At 50.4% G+C, this 21,694-nt stretch overlaps 9 protein-coding genes across 9 annotated transcripts; 3 read left to right on the plus strand and 6 right to left on the minus strand.

Annotated features, from left to right (window-relative positions):
• Positions 1-256: 256 nt before the first annotated feature.
• On the plus strand, positions 257-1,354 carry B0J16DRAFT_320525 (uncharacterized protein; the record flags this gene model as incomplete). The annotated part of the gene is made up of 1 exon (XM_046125578.1): positions 257-1,354. One exon carries the CDS (start codon positions 257-259, stop codon positions 1,352-1,354), a length of 1,098 nt encoding a protein of 365 aa, XP_045983390.1.
• Positions 1,355-1,372: 18 nt separating this feature from the next.
• Positions 1,373-5,420, minus strand: B0J16DRAFT_415075 (uncharacterized protein). The gene is made up of 3 exons (XM_046133492.1): positions 4,405-5,420; positions 4,308-4,355; positions 1,373-4,260 (listed from the first exon to the last, which is right to left on the minus strand). Exons 1-3 carry the CDS (start codon positions 5,105-5,107, stop codon positions 1,670-1,672), a joined length of 3,342 nt encoding a protein of 1,113 aa, XP_045983391.1. The 5' UTR covers positions 5,108-5,420; the 3' UTR covers positions 1,373-1,669.
• A 203-nt stretch (positions 5,421-5,623) lies between these two features.
• On the plus strand, positions 5,624-6,456 carry B0J16DRAFT_342537 (uncharacterized protein). The gene is made up of 4 exons (XM_046127914.1): positions 5,624-5,822; positions 5,878-5,974; positions 6,076-6,170; positions 6,225-6,456. Exons 1-4 carry the CDS (start codon positions 5,775-5,777, stop codon positions 6,243-6,245), a joined length of 261 nt encoding a protein of 86 aa, XP_045983392.1. The 5' UTR covers positions 5,624-5,774; the 3' UTR covers positions 6,246-6,456.
• B0J16DRAFT_320527 (uncharacterized protein) lies at positions 6,409-7,638 on the minus strand (the record flags this gene model as incomplete). Its single annotated transcript, XM_046125579.1, has 2 exons — positions 6,409-6,416; positions 6,513-7,638. The coding sequence occupies 2 exons, from the start codon at positions 7,636-7,638 to the stop codon at positions 6,409-6,411; spliced, it is 1,134 nt and encodes a 377-aa protein (XP_045983393.1).
• A 585-nt stretch (positions 7,639-8,223) lies between these two features.
• Positions 8,224-9,465, plus strand: B0J16DRAFT_415077 (50S ribosomal protein L30e-like protein; the record flags this gene model as incomplete). The annotated part of the gene is made up of 4 exons (XM_046133493.1): positions 8,224-8,274; positions 8,396-8,467; positions 8,522-9,031; positions 9,082-9,465. The coding sequence occupies 4 exons, from the start codon at positions 8,224-8,226 to the stop codon at positions 9,280-9,282; spliced, it is 834 nt and encodes a 277-aa protein (XP_045983394.1). The 3' UTR covers positions 9,283-9,465.
• A 715-nt stretch (positions 9,466-10,180) lies between these two features.
• B0J16DRAFT_140407 (uncharacterized protein) lies at positions 10,181-11,082 on the minus strand. The gene is made up of 6 exons (XM_046121889.1): positions 10,891-11,082; positions 10,812-10,829; positions 10,670-10,734; positions 10,534-10,605; positions 10,374-10,475; positions 10,181-10,317 (listed from the first exon to the last, which is right to left on the minus strand). Exons 1-6 carry the CDS (start codon positions 10,898-10,900, stop codon positions 10,207-10,209), a joined length of 378 nt encoding a protein of 125 aa, XP_045983395.1. The 5' UTR covers positions 10,901-11,082; the 3' UTR covers positions 10,181-10,206.
• Positions 11,083-12,382: 1,300 nt separating this feature from the next.
• On the minus strand, positions 12,383-14,218 carry B0J16DRAFT_384809 (uncharacterized protein; the record flags this gene model as incomplete). Its single annotated transcript, XM_046131456.1, has 3 exons — positions 12,383-12,733; positions 12,789-13,141; positions 13,192-14,218. The coding sequence occupies 3 exons, from the start codon at positions 14,216-14,218 to the stop codon at positions 12,383-12,385; spliced, it is 1,731 nt and encodes a 576-aa protein (XP_045983396.1).
• A 1,132-nt stretch (positions 14,219-15,350) lies between these two features.
• On the minus strand, positions 15,351-16,980 carry B0J16DRAFT_415080 (tubulin-tyrosine ligase). Its single transcript, XM_046133494.1, has 3 exons — positions 16,733-16,980; positions 16,494-16,678; positions 15,351-16,436 (listed from the first exon to the last, which is right to left on the minus strand). The coding sequence occupies exons 1-3, from the start codon at positions 16,733-16,735 to the stop codon at positions 15,497-15,499; spliced, it is 1,128 nt and encodes a 375-aa protein (XP_045983397.1). The 5' UTR covers positions 16,736-16,980; the 3' UTR covers positions 15,351-15,496.
• A 1,822-nt stretch (positions 16,981-18,802) lies between these two features.
• On the minus strand, positions 18,803-21,549 carry B0J16DRAFT_287581 (uncharacterized protein; the record flags this gene model as incomplete). The annotated part of the gene is made up of 4 exons (XM_046124137.1): positions 21,342-21,549; positions 21,183-21,287; positions 20,844-21,130; positions 18,803-20,792 (listed from the first exon to the last, which is right to left on the minus strand). Coding segments are annotated over exons 1-4 (2,424 nt in total), but the record flags the coding sequence as incomplete, so codon positions are not given.
• Between the last annotated feature and the right edge of the window lie 145 nt (positions 21,550-21,694).

The following is a 21,694-nucleotide window of genomic DNA, read 5'->3' on the forward strand; positions in this document are numbered from 1 at the left end:
ATGCCACTCGAACATGGTATGCTATAGTCTGTACAACTGAACTGTGTCAGCCATGTTCAAGATATCCTCAGTACGGAAGGTCTATCTTGCAATGTATATTACCTCATGTGTATCCCACACACAGACAGATATCTTCAGACATTCCAACCACCACCAATATATACTAACGAGCAATCAAAGCAATCTTTCCAAACAAACAAACTAACCAACTCCTAGATCTTCAACCATGTTCTCATCTACCTCAAAACCCACTAGCATGGCTTCTCAAGGCTATCGTGTTAGAAAACCCTCTTACCGTCGTAGCGGTAGCTTGAATTACACGTCTGTCACGCCTGGTCTTAAGACAAAACTCGATATATTCGCCCACACCTTTTTTTCTCCTACTGATCCTAACCGCGGCGCCCAAGATCGTGCAGCTGCATGGCTACAGGCGGAGAAACTTGATACTGGAGCCCTCATAGTTTCCTCTCTTAACAAAGCAGCTGATACATGGGAGTGTAAGGATTGTAGCTGGAGGGTCCGCATACTGGCGGGTAAGTTCAACCTGAAAGTCCACAATCAGCCCTGTTCAACTCCAACTCCAAATACCTATACCTCTGCTACTATCAGCTCTCCCAATGGCGAGTCCATGCAGCTTGACTCCCCTGCACCCATTGGCACTCCTCGCAGTGGCGTTACTAACGATATCGAGAATCTCAGACGGCAAACGCTGAAAAGAGATGTAGGCAATCGCAAGCCGTTCTATGGAGTTCACCAAGCCCTCTTTGACCTGAGCCGTGGTGAGTCAGTTACTGTTCACATGCGCGCTACAGACCAGAGACACAGCCGTCATGATCTCAAGCGCGGAACCATCATCTCTGCTCCTTTCCACAGCCAATACCGCCAAGATACAGTCTCGACACTCGACCTCAACACGGGAGTCTCGGCTTTTGGGCCCGTCTACTCAAAGTACCGTAAGATGATCATTATCGAGACTTGGGCAGAGCACGTCGTCTGTCTACCCATTTTCACTTATAACGGTAATGGCCTCGAGATGCGTCAGGGCATGGTAGAAGAGTACATGGATGTTCGCGATGTCGATGATGAGTGTCCTGCACCACCCCAGACTCCATACGAACCGTTGATAGCTATTCGCGACGAGAAATGGCTTGGTAGAAACACATTCATTGCAGGTAAGGCTGTTGTGAAGCTAACTGAGAAGACCACTCACTCTTTATCCCAAAAGTGCTCTATCGAGGGCAAGCTTGAACCGGCACATTTCCAGCGAATGTACAAGGCTCTGCTCGAGTTAACTCAGATACAGGCCCTGGAAGTCTTTGGTAAACCGTCTGAGGGCATGTTCATTGTGCCCTGATAGATATCAAGGTATGGCCTCGTTCAATTCACTTACTCACTCACTACATTCTTACAGGGACGCTCGTTCAATCAAATCCGCATTGTTTTAAACCTCCTGACCCCCAATCAATTGGCATCCAACGCTGGGACTCCATGTTCTGACTGCCTTGTCTAAATAATCCAATAAAAAAATGCGCTTGCTACAAACAAAAGTCTTTGTCAAATACGGGATAAAGCTAATAAAGCAATCCGCGCTGTTCCTCCCAGGTATAATACATCCGTAAGCAAACTCTCATCATCTCTGTGAATGACCCGTCCTAGGTATAATAATTATTCAAATGTCCTCCCCTTCAGCGTCAACGTCTTCTCCCTCAGCAGCTTGTTCCCCGTTTGCCTCCTCGTCTCCAGGGGCTTTGCGTGCAGCGGCACTTCCATTAGCTTTTGTTCCATTAGCTCGCATCGACACCACGACCGAGTCCTCTGCTGGCTCTTCCACTGCCACCTCTTGTTCAGGGTCATTCCCTTCAGTGATGGCTCGCAACTTGGCTTGCTTGTCCATCCACCCAGGTGGCAGACCGGGACCGCTGGTTGCATTTCCATAGTCGGATTTCTTGGTACCCTTTGGCCATCGGCCTGGCCCTCGACCTGTTCCGCCCGTCTTTTTCTTAGATGAGCTCTTGGGTCTGGAGGAGGAAGAGCGATGGCTGTTGCTGCTGCGCTTTTGCCTTGAAATGCTGCTAGCAGTACGAGGCGCGGTCGGGCGGCTAACGCTTGGTCTTGTCCGCTCTCGTCTGCCGCCAGGGATAGCCGGAAATACTTCGAAACGAGTATATGGAATATCTTGATATGGCTTTAGCCAAGTAGGCGGGCCATCATCTTCTGCATCCTTCATCTCAACATCTTTGTCTTTCTCTTGTCCCGGTGCCACGTCTTCGATGGATTGAACCGGGACTGGGTCGGCATTGACACTTTCAGCTGCGTTGTCTCCGGCTTCTCCATTGACGTTTGCTTGGGGTTCAGCATCAGCGCCAACATCTGTATCTGGAACTGGCTCGTCCTTCTTTTCTCCATTTAATAGTGACTGACCCTCAATGCTAGCCGTACCAAGGCCTTCGTCAACTTTGGCCTCGTCATCCTCCCTGGGCGCAATAGCATTCATCGGCGGGCCCAGCTCAAAGTTGACAGCGTTGCTTCGGCCCATAACATACGGCGTCCACACAAGAGCTTCTGGCTTCAGTTGTACATAGCCCTTTGCTTCCCATTTGCCCACATATTGTCGGCAATAGTCCAGATCAACTCTGAAAGCATACGTTTTGGTCTGGGGGTCTCTGACGAGAGCTCTCAAACCCTCGAGGGCCGATATAACATCATCTGGTGTCATGCCGGTATTGTCAGATATACGCTTGATGCTAAGCCCCTCAGTGGCATACTTTCCTCCCTCCATCACAGTCAAGAAGTACCGACACATGACCAACCGCCAGTAGTTACGATATGAGACCAGGCCCATATCCGACAACGGCTTCTCCGGCGAGCCAGTCTTTTCCTCAACCTTTGTGAGTAGATAGGAAAAATCGATGAGTAAGTTGCCGTAGCCCTTTCGTTGATGTATGGGTAATGTAAGGATACAAGAGACGTTGTTCTGGCTACTTGCTCTCTTTTCTTTGGAAAAGTATCCCACAAAGTGATATCCTGTCTCATTGTATTCACACAGCACGTAGAATAGAAAGGGCTCCACGTCGTAGTATAGAGTTTTCGAACCTAAAAACAGCTTGGCAAGAAGGCACAGATTCTGGCAGTAAACCGGATTCTTGCGACCGTCGACTTCGAAAACCGAGACAGATCCATGTCGATAGATCTCATCGCCCGGGGGGTGCTTGGCCGGGCATTTGAGTTTGTGTCGCCAGGCAACGTAGTCAGACGCCATGTACTTGAGGCAGAACTCACAAATGTACAGGACACGGGTCGTGCAGTACTCGGCGGGATACGGCGCCGCGTACCAGGTATCAATTTCCCATCCGCCGAATTCGATGCATTCAATATGGCTGGCGTTGTCAGCCGCCTTCTTCGCTTTTCGAACAGGTGCATTGCTTTCTTCTTGCATGGCTAGAAGACGCGCCCGCCATTCCTGGTCAGCCTGATGGAGGGCATCCTTGAATCTTTTCTCATCATCCTCGGCTGGAAGAGTTTTGGATGTGTCGGCCTCTGCCTCAGACAGAATGCCGCCGAAGGGTTTGCCTTGCATCTCTTCTAAATCACGGTCGAAATAAAATGGTTGTGAGTAGCTGTCCGACGTAAAAGGGGTAGGGAGGACAGATATAGCAGCAATCGCTGTGGCTCTCGGTGTTGGGATTGGTCGTTGGGGAGGCGGCCGTGTGACAGTTCCAGGTTGTCGTCTTTTTTCTCGCCTTTTGCGAGAGAGTATTTCTTTAAGATTGCCAGGCTTGACATTGAGCCTAAGTATGAGCGACGTACGGGTGCGTTTCTCTATTGAAACGGGTGGGGGCCTTGAAACCTTGAGACGTAGAGTTCTGGAAGGGTTATTTCGACCTGGTTCAGCACTTCCATTTCGTGCTGTACCCTCAGACGTTGCATCGTTGGACTGATTTCGTCGACGTTTTCTCAAGGAGATCGTAGTTCCATCGTCTTCCAAAGATGATGATTTCCGTTTTCTCAGCGTGCGTGGTGCCTCTCTTGGCTCCTCATCTGACTCTTCATCATCTTCATGCTGGGATTCGCCATGGGAGCTGGCATCCTCGTCTTCGATTTGTTGTTCTAAATGCGCTCCACCCGAGAGTTCGTGAATGTCCGATTCCTGAGAGGCAAGTCCAACATCGTGATCGACATGATGATCTTCCACCTCCTCATCCTCTTCCTCAGCATCGGATTCTCGACCGAAACATTCTGGGCATTTCCAATGCTCAGGGACTGGTACTGTTAGAATTTGCCATACTCCGAGGATTAATTTGACTCACCATTTTCGGTATTCATCGCCGCAGCATCACGCGCGCATTGTTGGTGAGCTGCATCTGTTAGCATCCAAGTGCGTATTGTTGTAATTGTGGCGCTTACCATTACTACTGCAACGAACGCAGGCCAAGTATGCTTCAAACTCCTCGCTTGGATCGTCGTCCTCACCTTGACCGCAAAAAATGCAGTTGCTTGATGCGGCGGTTTCATCATCCTCATGGTCTTCCTCGGCTTCTGCACCATCTTCCCAAGCGGCCTCCTCGTCCGACTCCTCTTCATTAGCGCTGGGAAAGTCCGACTTGTCGCTTTCACTGTCTTCATCGTCGTCGTCTCTAGTTCCGGGTTGAAATTTGACGGCGCCTACACCCTCGTCGTCTTCGAAATCCTCCCCTTCTGCGTCGACATCCTCATCGTGGTCCTCTTCCGCTTCCGCTTCCTCTCCCTCTGCATCCTCCTCTCCCTCTGCATCCTCCTCTCCTTCCGCATCCTCATCCGCTTCATCACCTTCTTCCTGATCGGTTTGCCGGCTGTTATGAGACGATAATTGTGGGGGTGCCATGTAGTCGTTATCCTCCTCGCCCGATGCGTCTACATCCTCGCCTGAGGCGTCGCGATCGCTCAACTCTAGATCGGCGTCGTCCGATGGGTTTCGATCGACGCTGGACGTTCCTCCATTTCCTTTGGATCCTGTTGCAATAATTGTTGTGTCGCCTCCTGTTTCGCCAGCCGTCTCATACTCGGCATCCTCGTCTGAAACCATGACGCTATGTTGAGGTTCTTCTCCCATTGCTTGTGCGTTTATCATAGTTACCCCCGCGTACCGGAAGTAAATGTTCTGAAACGCAGCCTATATTTTGCATGTCGGTCGTTGTCGAAATTTGACGAAGCGTTTCTCGCAGTGTAATCACGTCTTGTTCATCGCGGTTGCGGCTGAAGACGCGGCCTTGAATAGAGGGGCGGCTTGGGACAAATGCGCGAAAGAGAATAGCCAAAATTGGGGTTGAACAATAGACGGAACAGTCGTTTCTGATTCGATCTACGCGTTCGTAGAAAGCCCAAATACCGTGGAGATGCAATAAGTCAAGCCACTGGAGACAGTCGCGTCGACTTGGTTGATATCAAACAGCTGTCGCGGGAGCTAGTTGCCACAGTGCGTGCGACAGCTGCTTGAATGATTGGGCACCACAAGTCTGGTGTTACACCGTGCGGCTAGCGTGCCAACTGACTGTGATTAATGCAGGGATAAGATCGGAGCTAAGTTTCGGCCTTAGGCAACAAAAACCGCATCACCAATCGCTGAATCGTCAATGGCTCGGCTCGACGTGAGCTTCAATTCAAGGCCCGGCATTCGAAAGATTCTCGACCACCCCGACGTACCAGGACGACAGGTCAGGTCTGGTCAATTCGATTCTTCGTCCTCTGAATAAAACAGCGAATACCTTCAAGTCTGCTCAGGCAGCGTCATCGCCACAATGCCCGTCCCTTTTGAGGCTCTTCTTCCCTATGCCATCATGATTGGTGTATGTCGCCATCCGATTCCGCAGCTGTACAATATGGAAGCTTATTGAGTTATAGATGTTCGGTATCTCTGGTACCGGTCTTGCCGTCATTAAGACCTGGCAGAACGAGGGCAAACGACCTCGTTACTCCGTGGATCAGTGGGATAGAGTAAGTCACTCGCGCCCGTAATAAATGTTCAATGCTAACTATCTCCCAGCAAAGTACGATATAACCGAACGAGTTCATAAACAGTCATACTAACCAATGAATTAGTGATGGAGCGTGACCGTCGTCTTACGGGAACCCTACGAGGACAAACAGACAAGCCGGAGGCACCCTTAGGGTTCGAATTGAACAACCCCTGGAAGGTAAGCTTCCTACTCTTGATATCACACGGCTCGGAAACTAACACGACACTACAGTTGGAAACCCGATTTTCTTAAACAACAATATGGTGGTTTAGAGCGAATGGTTATGGTAAGGCAACCCGGATCAACAAATGTAATTCTACAACCTGGGTTAGAGGCATGAAAGCCACGAGGCGGAGACTGGACGACTAAGAGAAGAATCAGACAATTTCAAACAGGTTCTTTTATTCTTTCTAAATCACGAATCTATGTTAAATTCGAGTGGTTTGATCTCGATAGCAGGGTATCTTGATTATATCGCTATCTCTGCTCTATTCTTATTCAGGCCCTCCAGCAACGTACAAGCCTGACACATAGTCTGACTTGACATGTAGCCACACTTGACGCACTTGCCTAAGCTCTGCTTTGGTGCAGATGGCCCTTCCTTCTGCTTTGGCTTCTTTGTCCTTACCGGTAGAGGCACCGCATCATCCTTTGGAGTTCCGTTGGCTGTGATCTCTGTCTCAAGAACTGCAGACTCGGGTTGCTTCTTCAAGCTGGCCTCGACCTGGGCCATCTCGTTACCTGAAGTTCGCCCGTTGGCTGAACCACAGCCTCCAATCCCCTCGCCTTCGTCACAACCACATGCCCCTTGACCCTTGTCAGGTGTAAGTCGGGCCATGTCCTCTCCACTTCTGACAATGTCCAAGATGGCACTTGGCCGCACCTTTTCCAGGTTCTTTATAAGCCCTCGTGCCGTGCCTCTGAAGGCTTCTGGGCTGTATATGCATTCTGTACTGAAGTAGTCCAGCTTCTTGTGGTGGGCATAAAGAACAATCTCCTTCTCATATGCATACTTGAGAGGCTTGCTTCTCATAACTTCACTGCTTGAATTTCCGGTGACAATGCTGGTGCTTCGAGATAACCGGGGCATATCTCCTCGTAAAAGGTTCATAAGGACAGTTTCGGCGACATCGTCGGCGTTGTGACCGGTAATAACATGCTGAATGGCCAATTTCTTGGCCCCGCGGTCCAAAGCCTGGCGTCGGAAAACACCACAGTATGTGCAGTTTCCCTTCTTTCCAATGGTTTCGACGACCTGGTCCATGGTCCATCCGTACAGCTCGTCGTAGCCAACAATCTCCAGAGGCATCTCGTACTGAACAGCATTTCGCTTAACTGTCTCAAGCGAATCGTCCCGATATCCCTTGATACCTTCATCCACACTGAGCAACACAAGGTTCAGCCCATAGTCGTGACGTTCGTTCAAAGTTTTCATCACAGAGGCCAAGACTGTTGAATCCTTGCCACCCGAAGCACCAATAGCAACTCGTTCACCCCGGAAGAAGAGCTTTGACGATGTGATTGTATGATGGACTTCATCTTCAAAAACTTGAATGAAGCAGTCCCGGCACAGTTTATGGTGGTTCTTGGGTCGCTTCACAACAGCCCTGTTATTTTGACATCGAACGCAGGGTGTAGGTGCCATTTTGTCGCTGTAGAGTGAACGAGACTCCTCTCAGTTGGGTTGGAGGATGTGTTTGTTGTCCCGGTGGAGAAGTTCAAATGTCTATAGGCTGAGTTTTATATCGATATTCACAAAGTTTCATGCAAGAGAAGCCTTTGTTTTCACCTCAACTTTACACATTCTAGACTGCCTTTTCCCCTTCCACTTGTTGCCTCCAATGACTGATTGACTCGTGATACTTTAGCCGCACTGTAGAAGTCACAGTCACGTGCGTTAGACGCCGAAGAAAAGAAAAAAAAGATCTGCTCCAGCCTCCGATCTGGAAGGTGGATCTCTTGAGGCCCCACAGCAACCTTCCCAGAAGCCCTAATTATCTTCCACCAGCAAAAAAGCATCTCGCAACTTTTCTTCTTGATTTTGTTTTTTTATCCACCATTCGTGTCCCGGACTTTTGCTCTTCAACCCACGAGCAACTACTAACCCGAACGATTCAAGATGGTGAGTGAATAAAACAATCAACTCGACTCTAATGGCCACAGTTTTGTGAGTCAAATGTGCTATATGCGCAATTGAAGCCGCAGCGTCGTCCATTTCGGTGGGCGACATATGCTGTTGGTATTCCGCCAGTATTCGATCACCGTAAAACGTATCGAGCTGGTGAAGACTTGGCTGGAGATGCGGCGTGTGCAGAAATGCCATGACCAATTCTCGTTAGAGTTCAGAGAAGACCTTTTGTTGGCTTGAATGCCTTGCTGATGTCTTCTTTTCTCAATGACAGCCTCCCAAGTCCGGCAAGAAGGTCGCCGCCGCCCCTTTCCCTCAGGGTAAGGCTGGCAAGAAGGCCGCCAAGGTTAGTAACTCCCGTCGCCTTTCGTTGAGAAGAAAGATCGCTGACAGTCCAAAGAACCCCCTTCTCGAGAAGCGACCCCGCAACTTCGGCATCGGCCAGGACATCCAGCCCAAGCGAAATGTCTCTCGCATGGTCAAGTGGCCCGAGTATGTCCGCCTCCAGCGACAGAAGAAGATCCTCCAGATGCGCCTGAAGGTTCCCCCGGCTCTCGCTCAGTTCCAGCACGTCCTCGACCGCAACACTGCTGCCCAGGCTTTCAAGCTCCTCAACAAGTACCGACCTGAGACCAAGGCCGAGAAGAAGGAGCGTCTCCTCCAGGAGGCTACCGCCGTCAAGGAGGGTAAGAAGAAGGAGGATGTCTCCAAGAAGCCCTACACCGTCAAGTACGGTCTCAACCACGTCGTCGGCCTGATTGAGAACAAGAAGGCTTCTCTCGTCCTCATCCCCAACGACGTCGAGCCCATTGAGCTCGTTGTCTTCCTTCCTTCCCTCTGCAAGAAGATGGGTATCCCTTACGCCATTGTCAAGGGCAAGGCCCGTCTCGGAACGGTCGTCCACAAGAAGGTAAGCAAAGTCAATTTGATCAAGTCTGAACGATATCTAACTAGTCCTAGACCGCTGCTGTCCTCGCCATCACTGAGGTCCGCTCCGAGGACAAGAACGAGCTCTCCAAGCTCGTCTCCGCTGTCAAGGATGGTTACCTCGAGAAGCACGACCAGGCCCGCCGACAATGGGGTGGTGGTATCATGGGTGCCAAGGCTCAGATGAAGATCATCAAGAAGCAGAAGGCTCTCGAGGCTGCTACCAAGATCTAAGTCTAATTTGTTTATACCCCTCACAATGCATTGCGATTATGGGATCAAACGGTGTTGCACGGTTCAGGGCATGGAAAATGAATGATTTTTCTCGGGTTACTTTTTGTCCCATCCCACTCGCAGTGACATGAGGGGCTGGTCTCCCAACCCTCCTAAAATAGATGATGAGCTTGCTTCTTGGACAAGTTTTAAGTGTAAACGTGATTGTAATGTCTTCAAAATTATTCTGTTGCAAGCAATTTCTTTTCCGTGAATTCGACCCATTATCACGTCCATATTGACGTGAAGTGACGGTTTGTATTCATTAGGCCAAGATCAACCAACTGAAGGACTGTTTTGATCGTGTGAAAGACTACGCCGTCAATTTGGTTCAGTCACGAGTGAGTCGCTAAACTACACTCGTTTATCTGAGTGAACCAGGTCCCTTGCCACACTTCTGCATTGTGATACATACTTTGCCGTTGAGCCTACTCAACAAGGCTGGTGTTCTCTGTCTAGGCATCGATGGAACGAGCTCATGGTGAAGCCTGACTCCGAATCAGCCCGTGCCACCACAGTCCGAGCAATTTCATTGTAGGATGTTCTGGAACACCCAACTCCTGATAAGTCTAGCTTTAGGCTAGCATCCAAGAATCTGCTTAAGACTTTCTATGTCACGTCATCAGGTCAGGCTGTGGGTTTATGCCCAGAGCTTTGGGTTAGTCCAATATCACCAAATCCTCACGAGTCGTGAAGGGAAAGCAGCCAATCCAGACATGCGCATTTTCTCTTTGAGATGTTGCTCTAAAATTCATCGTATCATTCAAAAGCTGTTCCATTGCCATTGCTGCTTTAATTTCCCTCGTCTCTTGCCCCACTTGGTACGTTCGTAGACTGCACTCTCATCCCTCCGTTACCAACGCGCTGGGCAACTTGGCAAGCTGCTTAACCGAAAACAAGCTTGAAAAGATCGTTGAAAACATAGTATTGACCTTGAGCATCGCGGTGGAGCTGGAAGGTCTGGGAGAAGTTCATGGGGTTCTGCTCCTCGTCGATCTAAGAACATTGTCAGTTGTTGTAATGCATGTCGGCCGAGCTGGATAAGCACGTACGAGAAGAGCGCCAGTGATGAGGATAATGACACCTCCCTGGTCGTTGGAGGGCTGAGCATCGAGAGTAGAGATTTGGTGCTTGACCTTCTGGAAAGGAAGGCTCTGTTGTAATATCGTTAGAAGGCAGGCGTTGGGCCGCAGTCGGGGTGGGGGTACATACGACAAGCTTCTCAGTGATAGCCTCGGCGCCGAGAACGGAAGCGGACTCAAATGTGAGCATAGAGTTAGGTCGCTATATTCGATAGTCAGTATATTGTCTTGTATTGCTGTCCACCGCTTAATGAAGGAGTACTCACGTAGAGAGCAGCCAGACCCTTGCGATCAGAGTCGAAGGTGTTGTAGTAGAACTCGATGAACTGCTCTGTTTGCTGTGTCAACTGCCTCGCTCATGTTGTCGGAATACAGGCTTGAATTAGCCTATTTGGATTCTAGACATACTGGCGACTTCCTCAAAGTCTAGAAGTGTGCGTGGTTAGTTTCTGGGCACACTAATCCTTTCCTTGCCGCTAGAACTCACTTTGGGCCATCTTGAAATCTGGGGACCTATTCTGGTCGGGTAAGTCGCTGATGCGTCGAAAAGAGGAAAGCGAAAAGGTTAAGCAACAGAGTCGTTGGGCTGTGTTATCGCAAAGTCTGCCCGAGGGGAAGCCAGCAAGAAAGCAAGAGATGAGATCGATGGTGGGGTTGAGGGGCACAGTGCAGATTAGGCACACGCTGATGATTCAATGCCATAGAAACCTAGTGCGCATTGGGCCCAGGGCTGTGTCAGCACAGTGTGGACCCGATAGATGCATAAATGGTGGGATGGAGCTTGGATAAGACGATATTCGGCCCATACCCCGGTTCGGCTGGAGAATAAAATTGCGGCTTCAGCTTCTTTCGAAAATCTTCTTTTGTCTTCAACAACAATTTCACCAGCTGCAATTGCCTGCCTCAAGGGAAATTTTCAAGCACGAAACTTTTGGACTCTGCAGGCAGCTGTTGCGCCATCACAATTTTGTTCTCACGGGCTGATTCTTACCCAGTAACAGTAAGGTACGTTACACAACACGACACGACACGACTGGTGTCTCGTTGTCCAACCCACGACGGACGCGTGCACTATTCCCCTTTTTCATGATGACAAACTCTTCCATTAAGAACGGCCAACTGAATCACCATGTTGATTTAAAAAATTATCAAGCTCAACAGTCTGACATGTCCCCCTCACATTCATTAAACATTGCAACCAAATTGTCAGAAGCATGTCGCTAACTTGACAATCAGTTTTCTAGATTTCTTTGAGAAAGGTTCTGTGCCAATAGGCCGGGCTGTTATTACCTAGTTTATAAAACAATGTATTCAATACAAATTATGTTGAAAAATGTCGCTTAGTTTGCTGTGATGCGTCTGTAGTCCAACTGGTAGAATACCAAACTTTTAGATCACGTAACAACTCTCACTACTCTTTACCACCGGCTTTCATAAATCACCGCCACACACCATCTCCTTCAATTTGCTAGTGTTGTAAAATCATATCTTAATTCTGCCAACAAGCTAATATATACAGTATTCCGATTCATGGAGCACCATGCCAGCCAGTTCTTTGTGGCTGGGTCAAAGTAGTTGATTTGGTCCTCCGGCCTCTAGTAACCTGCTATCCCTCGAAATAGAGAATTCCCTGTTTCCTGTAGCAAGAAAGATGTTACAGGTCCTTTCAATTCAACGCGCCACTTACTCCCAAAACGTTGGAAGCATCCAAGGCCTCCTTGACCATCGCCAATACACCTGTCATGTTTTTCGTGGACCCTTTAAACGCTGCTGCAACCATTCATTTCTGTCATAATCGCAGGCTTTTTCCGATATGATAATCCACCAGTCTATATCAAATCTGCTCGTGCCACCCGCATGAGACTAACAGCGGTTTCGTTCTAAACAAAACTGCTGGCTAGCTTTTCGTCATCTTCGTAATTCAGTTGCTAGACTCGCTCTAGCGGGGCGAAACATCGTGTCAGTCGAGTCGATACTTTCTATAGCTCTTCTTCGTCTTCATTCTTCCCTTTTGGCGCCTCCACGTTGGAAGGTGTTCCAGATCCGGACCCCCCAGACGGCGCTGCATCCAACTCCGTCTTCAAGCCCGAGCCTGTTCCAAAGCTAATACCATCGGCTGAGTAGTCCACGCTGGGTCTGTACTTCTTGAGAGGGCTCTGGAAGCTGGACTTGCTAGGGGTATCGAGACTTGCTGCATTTGACGAACTGTTGTTTGCAGGAGATCCTCCAGCGGTAGGTGCTAGGGACGTGGATGCGTTGGCTGCATTGGGAGTCTGTGATGCGGAAGAGGCGGCTATGCTGTCTGGGTCCGCGGAATGCGCCCTCTTAAGCTATATCCAAGATGTCAGGTCAGGAAGCCCAAATCATGATCATGTCAGAACTTACGTGAATACGGTCCACACCCTCAGCAAGTTCGCCCTGGAACTTGACATCTTCCGGCGCGAGTTTGGTGTCTACTTCCTTATCGTAAACTTCCTCCATCTTGCCCAGGTTTTCGTCGTCATCATCATCGTCGTCGTCGCTATCATCGGCAATATTTCCGTTGCTCTTCTTTCGAGCCTTGCGCCGTCTCGAGGCTTCAGTAGCTTGGTCGCGGAAGGCAGAGAAACCAACGGTACCACCAGCCTTAAGGGGTCCTAGGTTCGAGAAGTCAAGTTGACCCGATCTTCGCTTAACGGAGCTTGGTGTCGTCTGGGGGTTCTTTGACGATTGAATGACGCCCAGCTTTTGCAATTGTCCTGCAACAGCTTGTCAGTATGAGGAGGCCATGCCACGGTATAAAACTTACGCTCTCCACGATAGAAAAAGGTAAAGACGGCATAAGGCTTGTCTGGGCCATCGATCCCTGTCACAGTTTGTGTGCTAATAGTTTTGGGATCAAGAGTTTTGGGTTTCGCAAAACTCGTGGTGTGTTCAACATCGGCGTCGATTCCATTGCCTTCTTTGGAACCCATATCGTCTTCATCGCCATCATGGGCATCGAATTGAGGAGAGTACTCGCCCTTCTTGATTTCACCGGAGGCGAGGACACGGAACATAGCCACTTTGATTTGTCCAGTTGCCTCAGGTGGTTCATCGTCATCGTCGGACCAGGAATCGGAATCGTCCAAGACAGCCTCGATAGGGGACTTGTCATCGGCACCGTAGCGTAGTGTGCTCCTTCGGCTCGACGATCCTTCCTCTACATCGGCGCTTGCGTTGCCTTCAAGGGCCCCTTGTCGTCGCCGGCGCTTCTCAAACTTCTGGCGACGCTTCTCAAGTTTCTCGGCAGCATCATGTCCTTGGAGATCCAAACCGTTGAGCCATCGTTCCAAGCCAACCTCGCGGAACAAGAACTCGCGCTCGGCCAGACCGCCACCTTCAGAGTCAGGGACCTGAACCCAACGGCTGTTCACCCAAGTTTCCTCACCAGGTCGCAGCAGAGTAGCAACTTCCTCTTTAGCTCGACCGTCAAAGTAGATGTAGGCAGCGATAGTCTCGTTCTCGGAGTTGGTCATAGGGATGTAGGGGTTAACTACACCAGTTGACTTGCCTCGTTCGCCAGTGTTGAGCCCACCAACGAACTGTGGCTTTGGATAAGGGTTCTCATCACTTGGCTTTGGGGTTGAGTATGGGATAGGCAGTCCTGGGGTAAGGAGCGTGATGGAGATGGCGAATTTAGCAGGCTCAGGTTTGTTTGACTCGGCGAGCTGAGGTTGGGGTACAGGAATGTAGGTGCTGATCCGCGAGAGACGAGATTGTTTCTGCATGCCATGCTCTGGCAGCGGGGCAGAATTCGCATGGATGCTGACCGCAATGCCCTTAAAGCAGGGCATCGTGGCGGTACGTGTTGGGGATTGTTTTGTACAATCGAGGGTGAGGGGAGGCAGAGATGATGGTAACGGCGAGAGATCTAAGGTTTGGTCGGTACGTTTGGTCTCGTTTAGGCTCGTTGAAAGTTGGGCTGGTCAGGGCTAGGCTGGCGCGAAGCACGAGCAGCAAAGGCAGTCGGACGGTCGCTTGCTGGTGCTAAACTCAGCACATACGGTCAGGTCGGTGTGCTCAGCTCAGGCCTTGTCGTGAATGTTCAAACGGATGTGGTTCGGGAGACGTCGAGAGGAACAAGCGGGCGGGCGGTGGAGGTGGTCGCAGTAGTTGGTCCCGCAATAGAGTCCAGGTGAATCGAGCTAGTAATGGCGGTCGGTACGTAGTGGTAGTGGCAGCGGCACGGTGCTGTCGTGGTAGCAGTGAGGTGGTCGACTGTAGAGTGAGGTGGGTTGTTGGTGGAGACGATGAACAATTCAATAGTTCAAGGTCATATTTCTTATATGACTGGTAATCTGAGGAGTGAATAGTCTAACTGATGCACTGCACTGCAAACTAGACTGCTAAGCCGTGTCGATGAATGAACCAGTGTAGGTTGTTTGTTCGCGGGAAGAAAGTGGAGGGGCTACCCATGGGAAGAGAAGCCATAGGGATAGACTACCTACAAGATCAGCCAGAGCATGGGTGCTCCCTGCCTTCAATGGGGGGGTTGCAGCAATATGGAGGGGTTGGACGTGGATGCCCGCTATAAAATTCGTTGGTAAATAGCGGGCCAGAAGGCACCCGACCTACAATATGAAACAAAATTGAACCTTTACAATGTCCAAATGACTCAGTATTATACTATAAGTTATATACTACGTTATTAAATCTTCTGGTACTTCTTGCAATGTTGTATACAACATTAGAACTACTCGTAATTGCCGCTCGTCATATGGCGCGAATCCTGAACGCATTCAACAGTCAACTGCCAGCCAGCCTTCCATTATTTCCTAAACTCAGATCCATAGACAAGAGTAACCGGACGCTGTAATCAAGGTTCTGGCTGTCTAAACAACCAAACTTTGCCCGCTATGAGGTCGTCATAGAATTACAACTAAGCTGGCATGCACCAACATTGACCATAATGGTTTAGGATATGATATAACACATGCCTCAGATACAACCAAATGTCGTATAGTGCCAACTTCTCATTAGTCTACCATAAATAGTATAAGCCATGGGTATCTGGTTCTCCGGCTTCTCGCATCGTTCCTCCTGAGCAACACACATCACAACCTAATTTCGCATCACAGTCTATTGCGGGACGTCCGTCGCCGAATGCTCGATGTACCTTCCTCGCTGTAACTCGTTCCAATACCCGAATCCTTATGTTGTACATCCTCGTCGTCTTTGTCGTCATCGAAGCTGCCATCATCTTCATCGTCAGCATCGGCTCCTGCTCGAGGAATTTCTGACAGTGGCTGTTCGGGATCCAGTTCCGGCTTGATATCCGGCTCATACTTGAGAGGTTGTTGCCTTCCATACGTAGGAAATGTTTCTTCGCGATCAGTGTACTCATTTTCATGGTCATCTCTAAGGCCTTCGAGTCTCCTGGCTTTGGTATCGTCCTCTCCAGGCGACGACCCGGAAGCGACACTCCATAGTCCCCAAGCCACACCCATGAATATAACCTCAAAGGCCCAGAAGACAACAGTCAGAGCCAGGAAGGTCGAAATGCGGTAATGTACCATCATCCAACGAAGTCCGCGAAGCTGGGCTGTGAGCTGCAGGTAGGCATGGTAAACCTGGATAGTCTGTCCTGCCTCCACCTCAATGTATGCCGACTTGGGTAATACCGATTCTTTTGAGAACAGAACTCGCTCCGCCAATGGGATGGTCATTGAGTTCGTGCTGGATCCTGGTGTGAACAGGTGGTAAATCAGAAACAGGACACGGGATGCTACAGACACGAGCGGATCAACGTATGGAAACAGAGCAGGCCTGCGGGAGCTAAACAACACATTGGCTCCTCCAAAACCTTGGTGTAACGACGCATGTCGCTCAGCCTCGGTGTGAAGCTCAGAATCAGCTTTGGAATCGAGCATGTGCAGGCTAATCATAAAGTTGCCGCGCTCCACGTTTGGGTTCGAGCGCGGCATTGACAGTACCAAGGACACATCGTACTCTTGCTGCGTTTTCATAGGAGGCGTTTGTAGCGATGTGATCCCATATGGATTAATTCCAGATCTAAGGCCAACAGCGTCAGTGAGCCAGACAAACTGGTCGCGACATCAGAGCACGTACCCATATTGTAGATGTACTGGCAAAGTCACAACCTCATGAGGCAGAAAATTCTGGAAGAAGAGCACTGACGCAATGGAAGCCGTGCAGAAGAGAGTGGCAGCGGTTGAGACGAGGAGAACGGTGTTAACAACTGCTCGTTGGACAGGCTTAGAGGTGACGACACGGGCAGTTTCTTGAAGAGTTTCCTTGGGCTCGATTAGTTTGTGTGCAATGGAGTGAATGTCATCAGCACAACTCACCATGATGAACCTAACTAACTCATCAACTCGGATGAGGTGAAGTTAGATTGAGAGAAGGGAACAAAAGTGGCACACGACAAGGGAGAGAAAGCCCAAGGGAGTGAGATAGTGAGCAAGCGAGTGGCATGTGAAGGTGACAAAATGGACAGGGATGGATGGATGGGCAAGGAAGCTACCTCTCTAAGCTCTGACAGCTCCAACGTCATAGGCAAGGTAGGGTCCAGGGAGCTCACCAATTTACCATGGATACCTACTGTGATTGCTTTACATGGCATGCAATTCAGTCACAATTAGAATTGGAATTTACTGCAAAGAAAATTGATTCTTGTTCAAATTCAACATTAGGAAATAGGAATTCTCTAATAGTAATAGTAATAAAAAGCAAAAAGGAAGAGCTTTCATTTCAATCTTGCCCAACGATCATAACATCCTCGTACAACATACTGGGCTCCCTCCATCCAGACCCAAGCTTCATGCCAAATAAGTGAAGTGCTGTGTTGAGAAACAGCAAAACGAAAGGTATAATAAATCAAGTCGTCAATCAAGTCCATCAATGCCTCAAATACAAAAGTTAAAACATAATCATCAGGAAACGTCGCGCAAATGATCAGCCAGGTCGCTCATATTACAGGAAAATCAGCATGCCGCAAGATAATTACTTGGGACCAGCCCGACACTTCCATCTCCGCCATGGACTTCTGCTTCCCACCATCCGTCGTCCTGGTGGCGTAAGACAGCAAGATAATCGCCCTTGGCAAAGCTCAGCTCTTCAGGAATGGCGGCCTGGTACATATACAGAGCGCGTGCTGGAAAGTTCGTGTCAGTGTCGTATCAATACCATGAGATCGGGAGTGAACTTACCATAATGCAGAATAGCTCGACCATCTGGGGTATATAGTCGCGAAGGATCGGCAACGCTCTGGCTGCGTTGACGAGTGCTGCCGTCATCATAGTAGCTGTTAGCTCTGGAAGCAGGGCGGCTGCCTCGACTTCTCACAGAACCATAGGGGTCAGAGACTGGTGCTAGTTGAATTGCCATATCGCTGCCTGCATAACCACTTCCGGGTCGACTCTGCTGGCCATAAGGGTTAGGGGAAGGACCTCGGCTGGCAGGCGACTGGGGGTAGTAGCCTTGGGCGGAGCCGTTCTTCTGTGGTGAGCTCATAACGGAAGGAGAGCGTTGGCTGGCAGCATAAGGGTTTGGGGACACCGATCTATAACTCATGTTGTCGTTGATAGGTGGTTGAGGGGAAACGCTCCTGGCTGGTGCTGGCGAGGTGGCTCTCGGCATATCGGCGCCTCTGGTACCGGGCCGTGAGCCCGGCGACGAGCCGTAAATACCGGTTCCGCCACGGGACATGTCACTTCCCCTTGTGCCAGGTCGCGAGAGGGGAGTGGCATTGAAGGCGCGCGTGTCCGCGCGAGACATATCAGTTGCCCTCGTTCCTGATCGTGCGACGGGTGGTGTGCCGTAACCGCCAGCTTCACCTCGACCCATTTCGGTACCGCGAGTGCCAGGACGAGACATGGATGCTGAACTATAGCTTCCCGATTCGCCTCTACCGTGTGTAGCGGTTCTGGTGGCAGGCCGTGAAGCTGTGGGTGGGACACTTTGGCTCAAGGATGGCTCTGTTCGTTTAGTCTCGGTGGCGCGTGTGTTGGTTCTCGAAGCAGTGCTGTTGAAAGCTCCCGGTGAGGTGGCTCCATTCTCAAACATGCTGCGTGTTTGCGAGGTGGCCTTCTTTGTGGCCTCCTTCATCGCCCTTGAAGTGACGGCGGGCGGCGGAACACCTAAGCGTGATGCCGGGTTTTGATATGATGGCGGAGGTGTTCCTCTCTTTGCAGCCGCAACATCAGGATTGGTCGGGGTCGGTACTGTTCGAGTGGCAGAAGCTTGTCGTGAAGCAGCCTCCGACCCCAGTGCCGGTGATGCAAGGCCGGAATAATGATCGGCTGAGACCCTCATCGAGGAATTCTGACCCAAGGTAACACTCTTGAGTTCGGCGAGAGCAAGTGCTATAGGATCTGTCTCTTCTGCTGGTTCTTGAGTTGCGGCAGCAGCGCCAGGCTTCTTCTTCGTATCAGGTGTTGAAACTGAGAAGACATTCTGCCCAACACCGAGAGCCAGGCTGGCGTTGGCATCGATTGGCTCAGGGCTCTGAGTGCGTTCTTGGGTCGCCACATTGTTCGTTGACTCTTGGGTCTGTAGCTGGGGTCTACGAACCGGGCTGGTCGAGTTTTGTGTGCTTGGTGCGTGCCAAGTGTTCCTGTTTGATTGTTGGAGTTCCTTCTGGCTCTTGCGTCTGAAGGGACTGTGGTTCTTCAAGAAACCACCACTCTTCTTTTTAGCTACTAGCTTGACTGGGCTAGGAGTAGAAGCGACGGCGGCGGGTGCAGCGGCGGCAGCAGGGGTAGCAACAGGTGTAGAGACTGCCTTGGGAGCAGGTGCAGGAGCCGGCGTGGGAACTGCGACGGGTGCTGGCGCTTTTACAGGAGCTGGCACAGGGGCAGGGGCTGGAGCAGGGGCCGGATCTTGCCTGATGGGATCTTGCTTGACAGGCGAAGTCTTGCCACTCGGGGGCTCCACACTAGAGAATGAGTTCGGGTTCGAATAATCACTATGCGAGTCCCTGCTTGAAGGTCGAGCCGATGTCACCTGCGAACTGTGGTCGGAGATCGGACTTGGTCCAGTCCTGCAGAGCATGGTCATGCCGTCCGTGGGATAGGGATCATGGGGGACTGCTGAAACCGGACCGTGGCGGCTGGCATCATATGCGGTATAAGCCGCAGGTTGCTGACGCCGAGGAGTATCTTCGATAGGACGTCGTAGCTCCAAAGATGTTCTTGCGTCCGATCCTTGTCTCGTATCGACGCTAGGTCTAGATTGCATCGAGGGTCGTACTTCTCCAGAATGGCGCATCTCCAAAGAAGGTCTGGGCTCGTGCTGCCGTATGTTTGTACTTCTCATGTCTGCAGCTCTATTGTCTGCAGCTCTCATCTCCAGAGGTCTCATTTGTTGTTGCATGCGATGATCCATACTCTGTGGGGGCTGTTGAGAAGGGTGCTGGCGCTGCGGGGAATATTGATGTTGAGGTTGATGCTGGAGTTGGGAGGGGTGCTGTAGCTGAGCTGGGTGCTGAAGTTGGGAAGGACGCTGCGACTGAGAAGGACGTTGCATCTGAGAAGGATGCTGTAGCTGAGAAGGATGCTGCAGCTGAGAGGGATGTTGCAGCTGGGCGTGTTGTTGAAACTGGGAAGGACGCTGCAACTGAGAGTGGTGCTGCAGCTGAGAGGAGTGTTGCATTTGCGTCTGGTGCTGTTGACGCTGCTGAGGGGGCGCCTGGATTTGTTGGTGCTGGGTCTTCTGAGCGCCAATTTGAAGTATGTCGTCGGGAGGCAACGTGGCTGGCTTCGGGACTGGAGCGTTGGGCTCACGTTTGGCAGGAGCGTTGTCTTTGTGTGCCAGCTCCTTGGCTAATGCAGAGTTTGGGTCATGATGCGACTCAAAGGTTGACGGCTGGGGAGAAGATGATCGGAAAGCAGGGTTGATCATGCGAGGAAACTGGGCAACAGAGTAGTTGTCGTCCTCTGACGTCTCAGACTGGTTGTCCGTCACATCCCCACGACAGAAGTTGATGTATTTGGGCGCATCTGGAATCTCTTGTCCAGTTCCCTTCTCGGTGATGAATGTGATTATGTCCTTCTCCACATCCATAACTTCCAAAGACAGTCGGATCTTTTCGCACGATGAATCGTCACTAACGCATACTGTCGAGGCAATGTTGGCAAACGTCCACAAGCTGCTCTTGGTGAAGTCCAGGCGCTCTTCTTCCAGGTCTTGAAATTTGTCGGCAGCCGACTTCCACTCTCTGTTCCATCTTGCTGTTGTGTCTTCCAGTGCTTTCACGGCGTTTTCGTATTCGGTACTGGAGGCTGCGAGACTGATCTGCGTCTTTTCTAGTTTTGCCTTGTTGCGACGCTCTTCTTGGCCCATGACCATGTGGCCTTGAGCCAGGTAGCCTTTAATCTTCAAACATTCTTGCTCGTACTTGTCTCTTGTCTGTAGTCCTGTTAGTTTAAATCACTCGGGGTAAAGAAGGTAGCCGCTGACCTTGTTGACTTGCTGGGTTTGCTGCATCTTGACCTTGAGTAGCTTTTCGACGGTGTTTTGTATAATCTTTCGACGTTCCTTCATTCCACCTGCGAAAGCAGCGAGTGGTTCCTCGAGTTCTGACTTCATCTCTGCGCCGATGAGTTGATGCTGTTTGGCCATCTGTTCCACTTCGCCTCGGACAGTATCCAACGATGTCTTCAGTGTGCCAGATTCTTGAGAACCCAAGGCCTTGCGGCTAAGGTTTAGCATTTTACGGGAATATTCTTCTTCAATCGACGCTCGAGCTGTAGAAGATCAGTAAGACTGCCTTGAAATAGCTCACAGATGTGTACTTACCGCCATAGAATGCTCTTAATTCATCGCATGTTGTCTTCGCTGCCGTCATGCGACTGAGCAGTGGCGTAACTCCGGCATCTTCTTTACCCCAGAAGTTGTTTGCGACTGGACATTTATGTATCAGCAAGGCATACCAGCATCAAATTGGCTTTCACTTACAAGACAGCGCAACGGCTGGAGTCTCGACCGTTGAGCCAGGCATGATGCCCAAATGTCGGTCAAACAACTAACAACCTTTGCTAATTGACAGCTGGTAACGATATTCTTTTAAAATTGGATAGCGAAAATCAAAGGACCAGCCTCAGTCACACTGCACTCCACACTAATGATGGAGGAAGCGAGACACGAGGTATGTAGCTGATTCAAGGCTGTTAAAGAGTGCGTTGCTATCTATGGAGTAACTAGCTCGATTGTTTTGGTGGCGTCGTTGTTGTTGGCAGGGCAACGTCTGGAGCATTGGCCATCCCCCATGCCAGCTAAACCTGGTCCTCTGGGACGGGAGGATGTTGACC

Source organism: Fusarium flagelliforme, assembly GCF_020744385.1.
Source record: "Fusarium flagelliforme strain FIESC 12 MPI-CAGE-AA-0113 chromosome Unknown B0J16scaffold_4, whole genome shotgun sequence".
Lineage (NCBI taxonomy): Eukaryota > Fungi > Ascomycota > Sordariomycetes > Hypocreales > Nectriaceae > Fusarium > Fusarium flagelliforme.

Coding starts and splice junctions, on each gene's coding strand:
- B0J16DRAFT_140407 (XM_046121889.1), bottom strand. Junction 10,606..10,669: donor AGGGTCTGGCTGCTCTCTAC/GTGAGTACTCCT, acceptor TATCGAATATAG/CGACCTAACTCTATGCTCAC. Junction 10,318..10,373: donor TCATCACTGGCGCTCTTCTC/GTACGTGCTTAT, acceptor CAATGTTCTTAG/ATCGACGAGGAGCAGAACCC.
- B0J16DRAFT_415075 (XM_046133492.1), bottom strand. CDS start 5,107: ATGATAAACGCACAAGCAATGGGAGAAGAACCTCAACATAGCGTCATG. Junction 4,356..4,404: donor CGTTCGTTGCAGTAGTAATG/GTAAGCGCCACA, acceptor TAACAGATGCAG/CTCACCAACAATGCGCGCGT. Junction 4,261..4,307: donor GGCGATGAATACCGAAAATG/GTGAGTCAAATT, acceptor TAACAGTACCAG/TCCCTGAGCATTGGAAATGC.
- B0J16DRAFT_415080 (XM_046133494.1), bottom strand. Junction 16,437..16,493: donor CCAGTACATCTACAATATGG/GTACGTGCTCTG, acceptor TGTTGGCCTTAG/ATCTGGAATTAATCCATATG.
- B0J16DRAFT_342537 (XM_046127914.1), top strand. CDS start 5,775: ATGCCCGTCCCTTTTGAGGCTCTTCTTCCCTATGCCATCATGATTGGT. Junction 5,975..6,075: donor GGATCAGTGGGATAGAGTAA/GTCACTCGCGCC, acceptor CCAATGAATTAG/TGATGGAGCGTGACCGTCGT. Junction 6,171..6,224: donor AATTGAACAACCCCTGGAAG/GTAAGCTTCCTA, acceptor ACGACACTACAG/TTGGAAACCCGATTTTCTTA.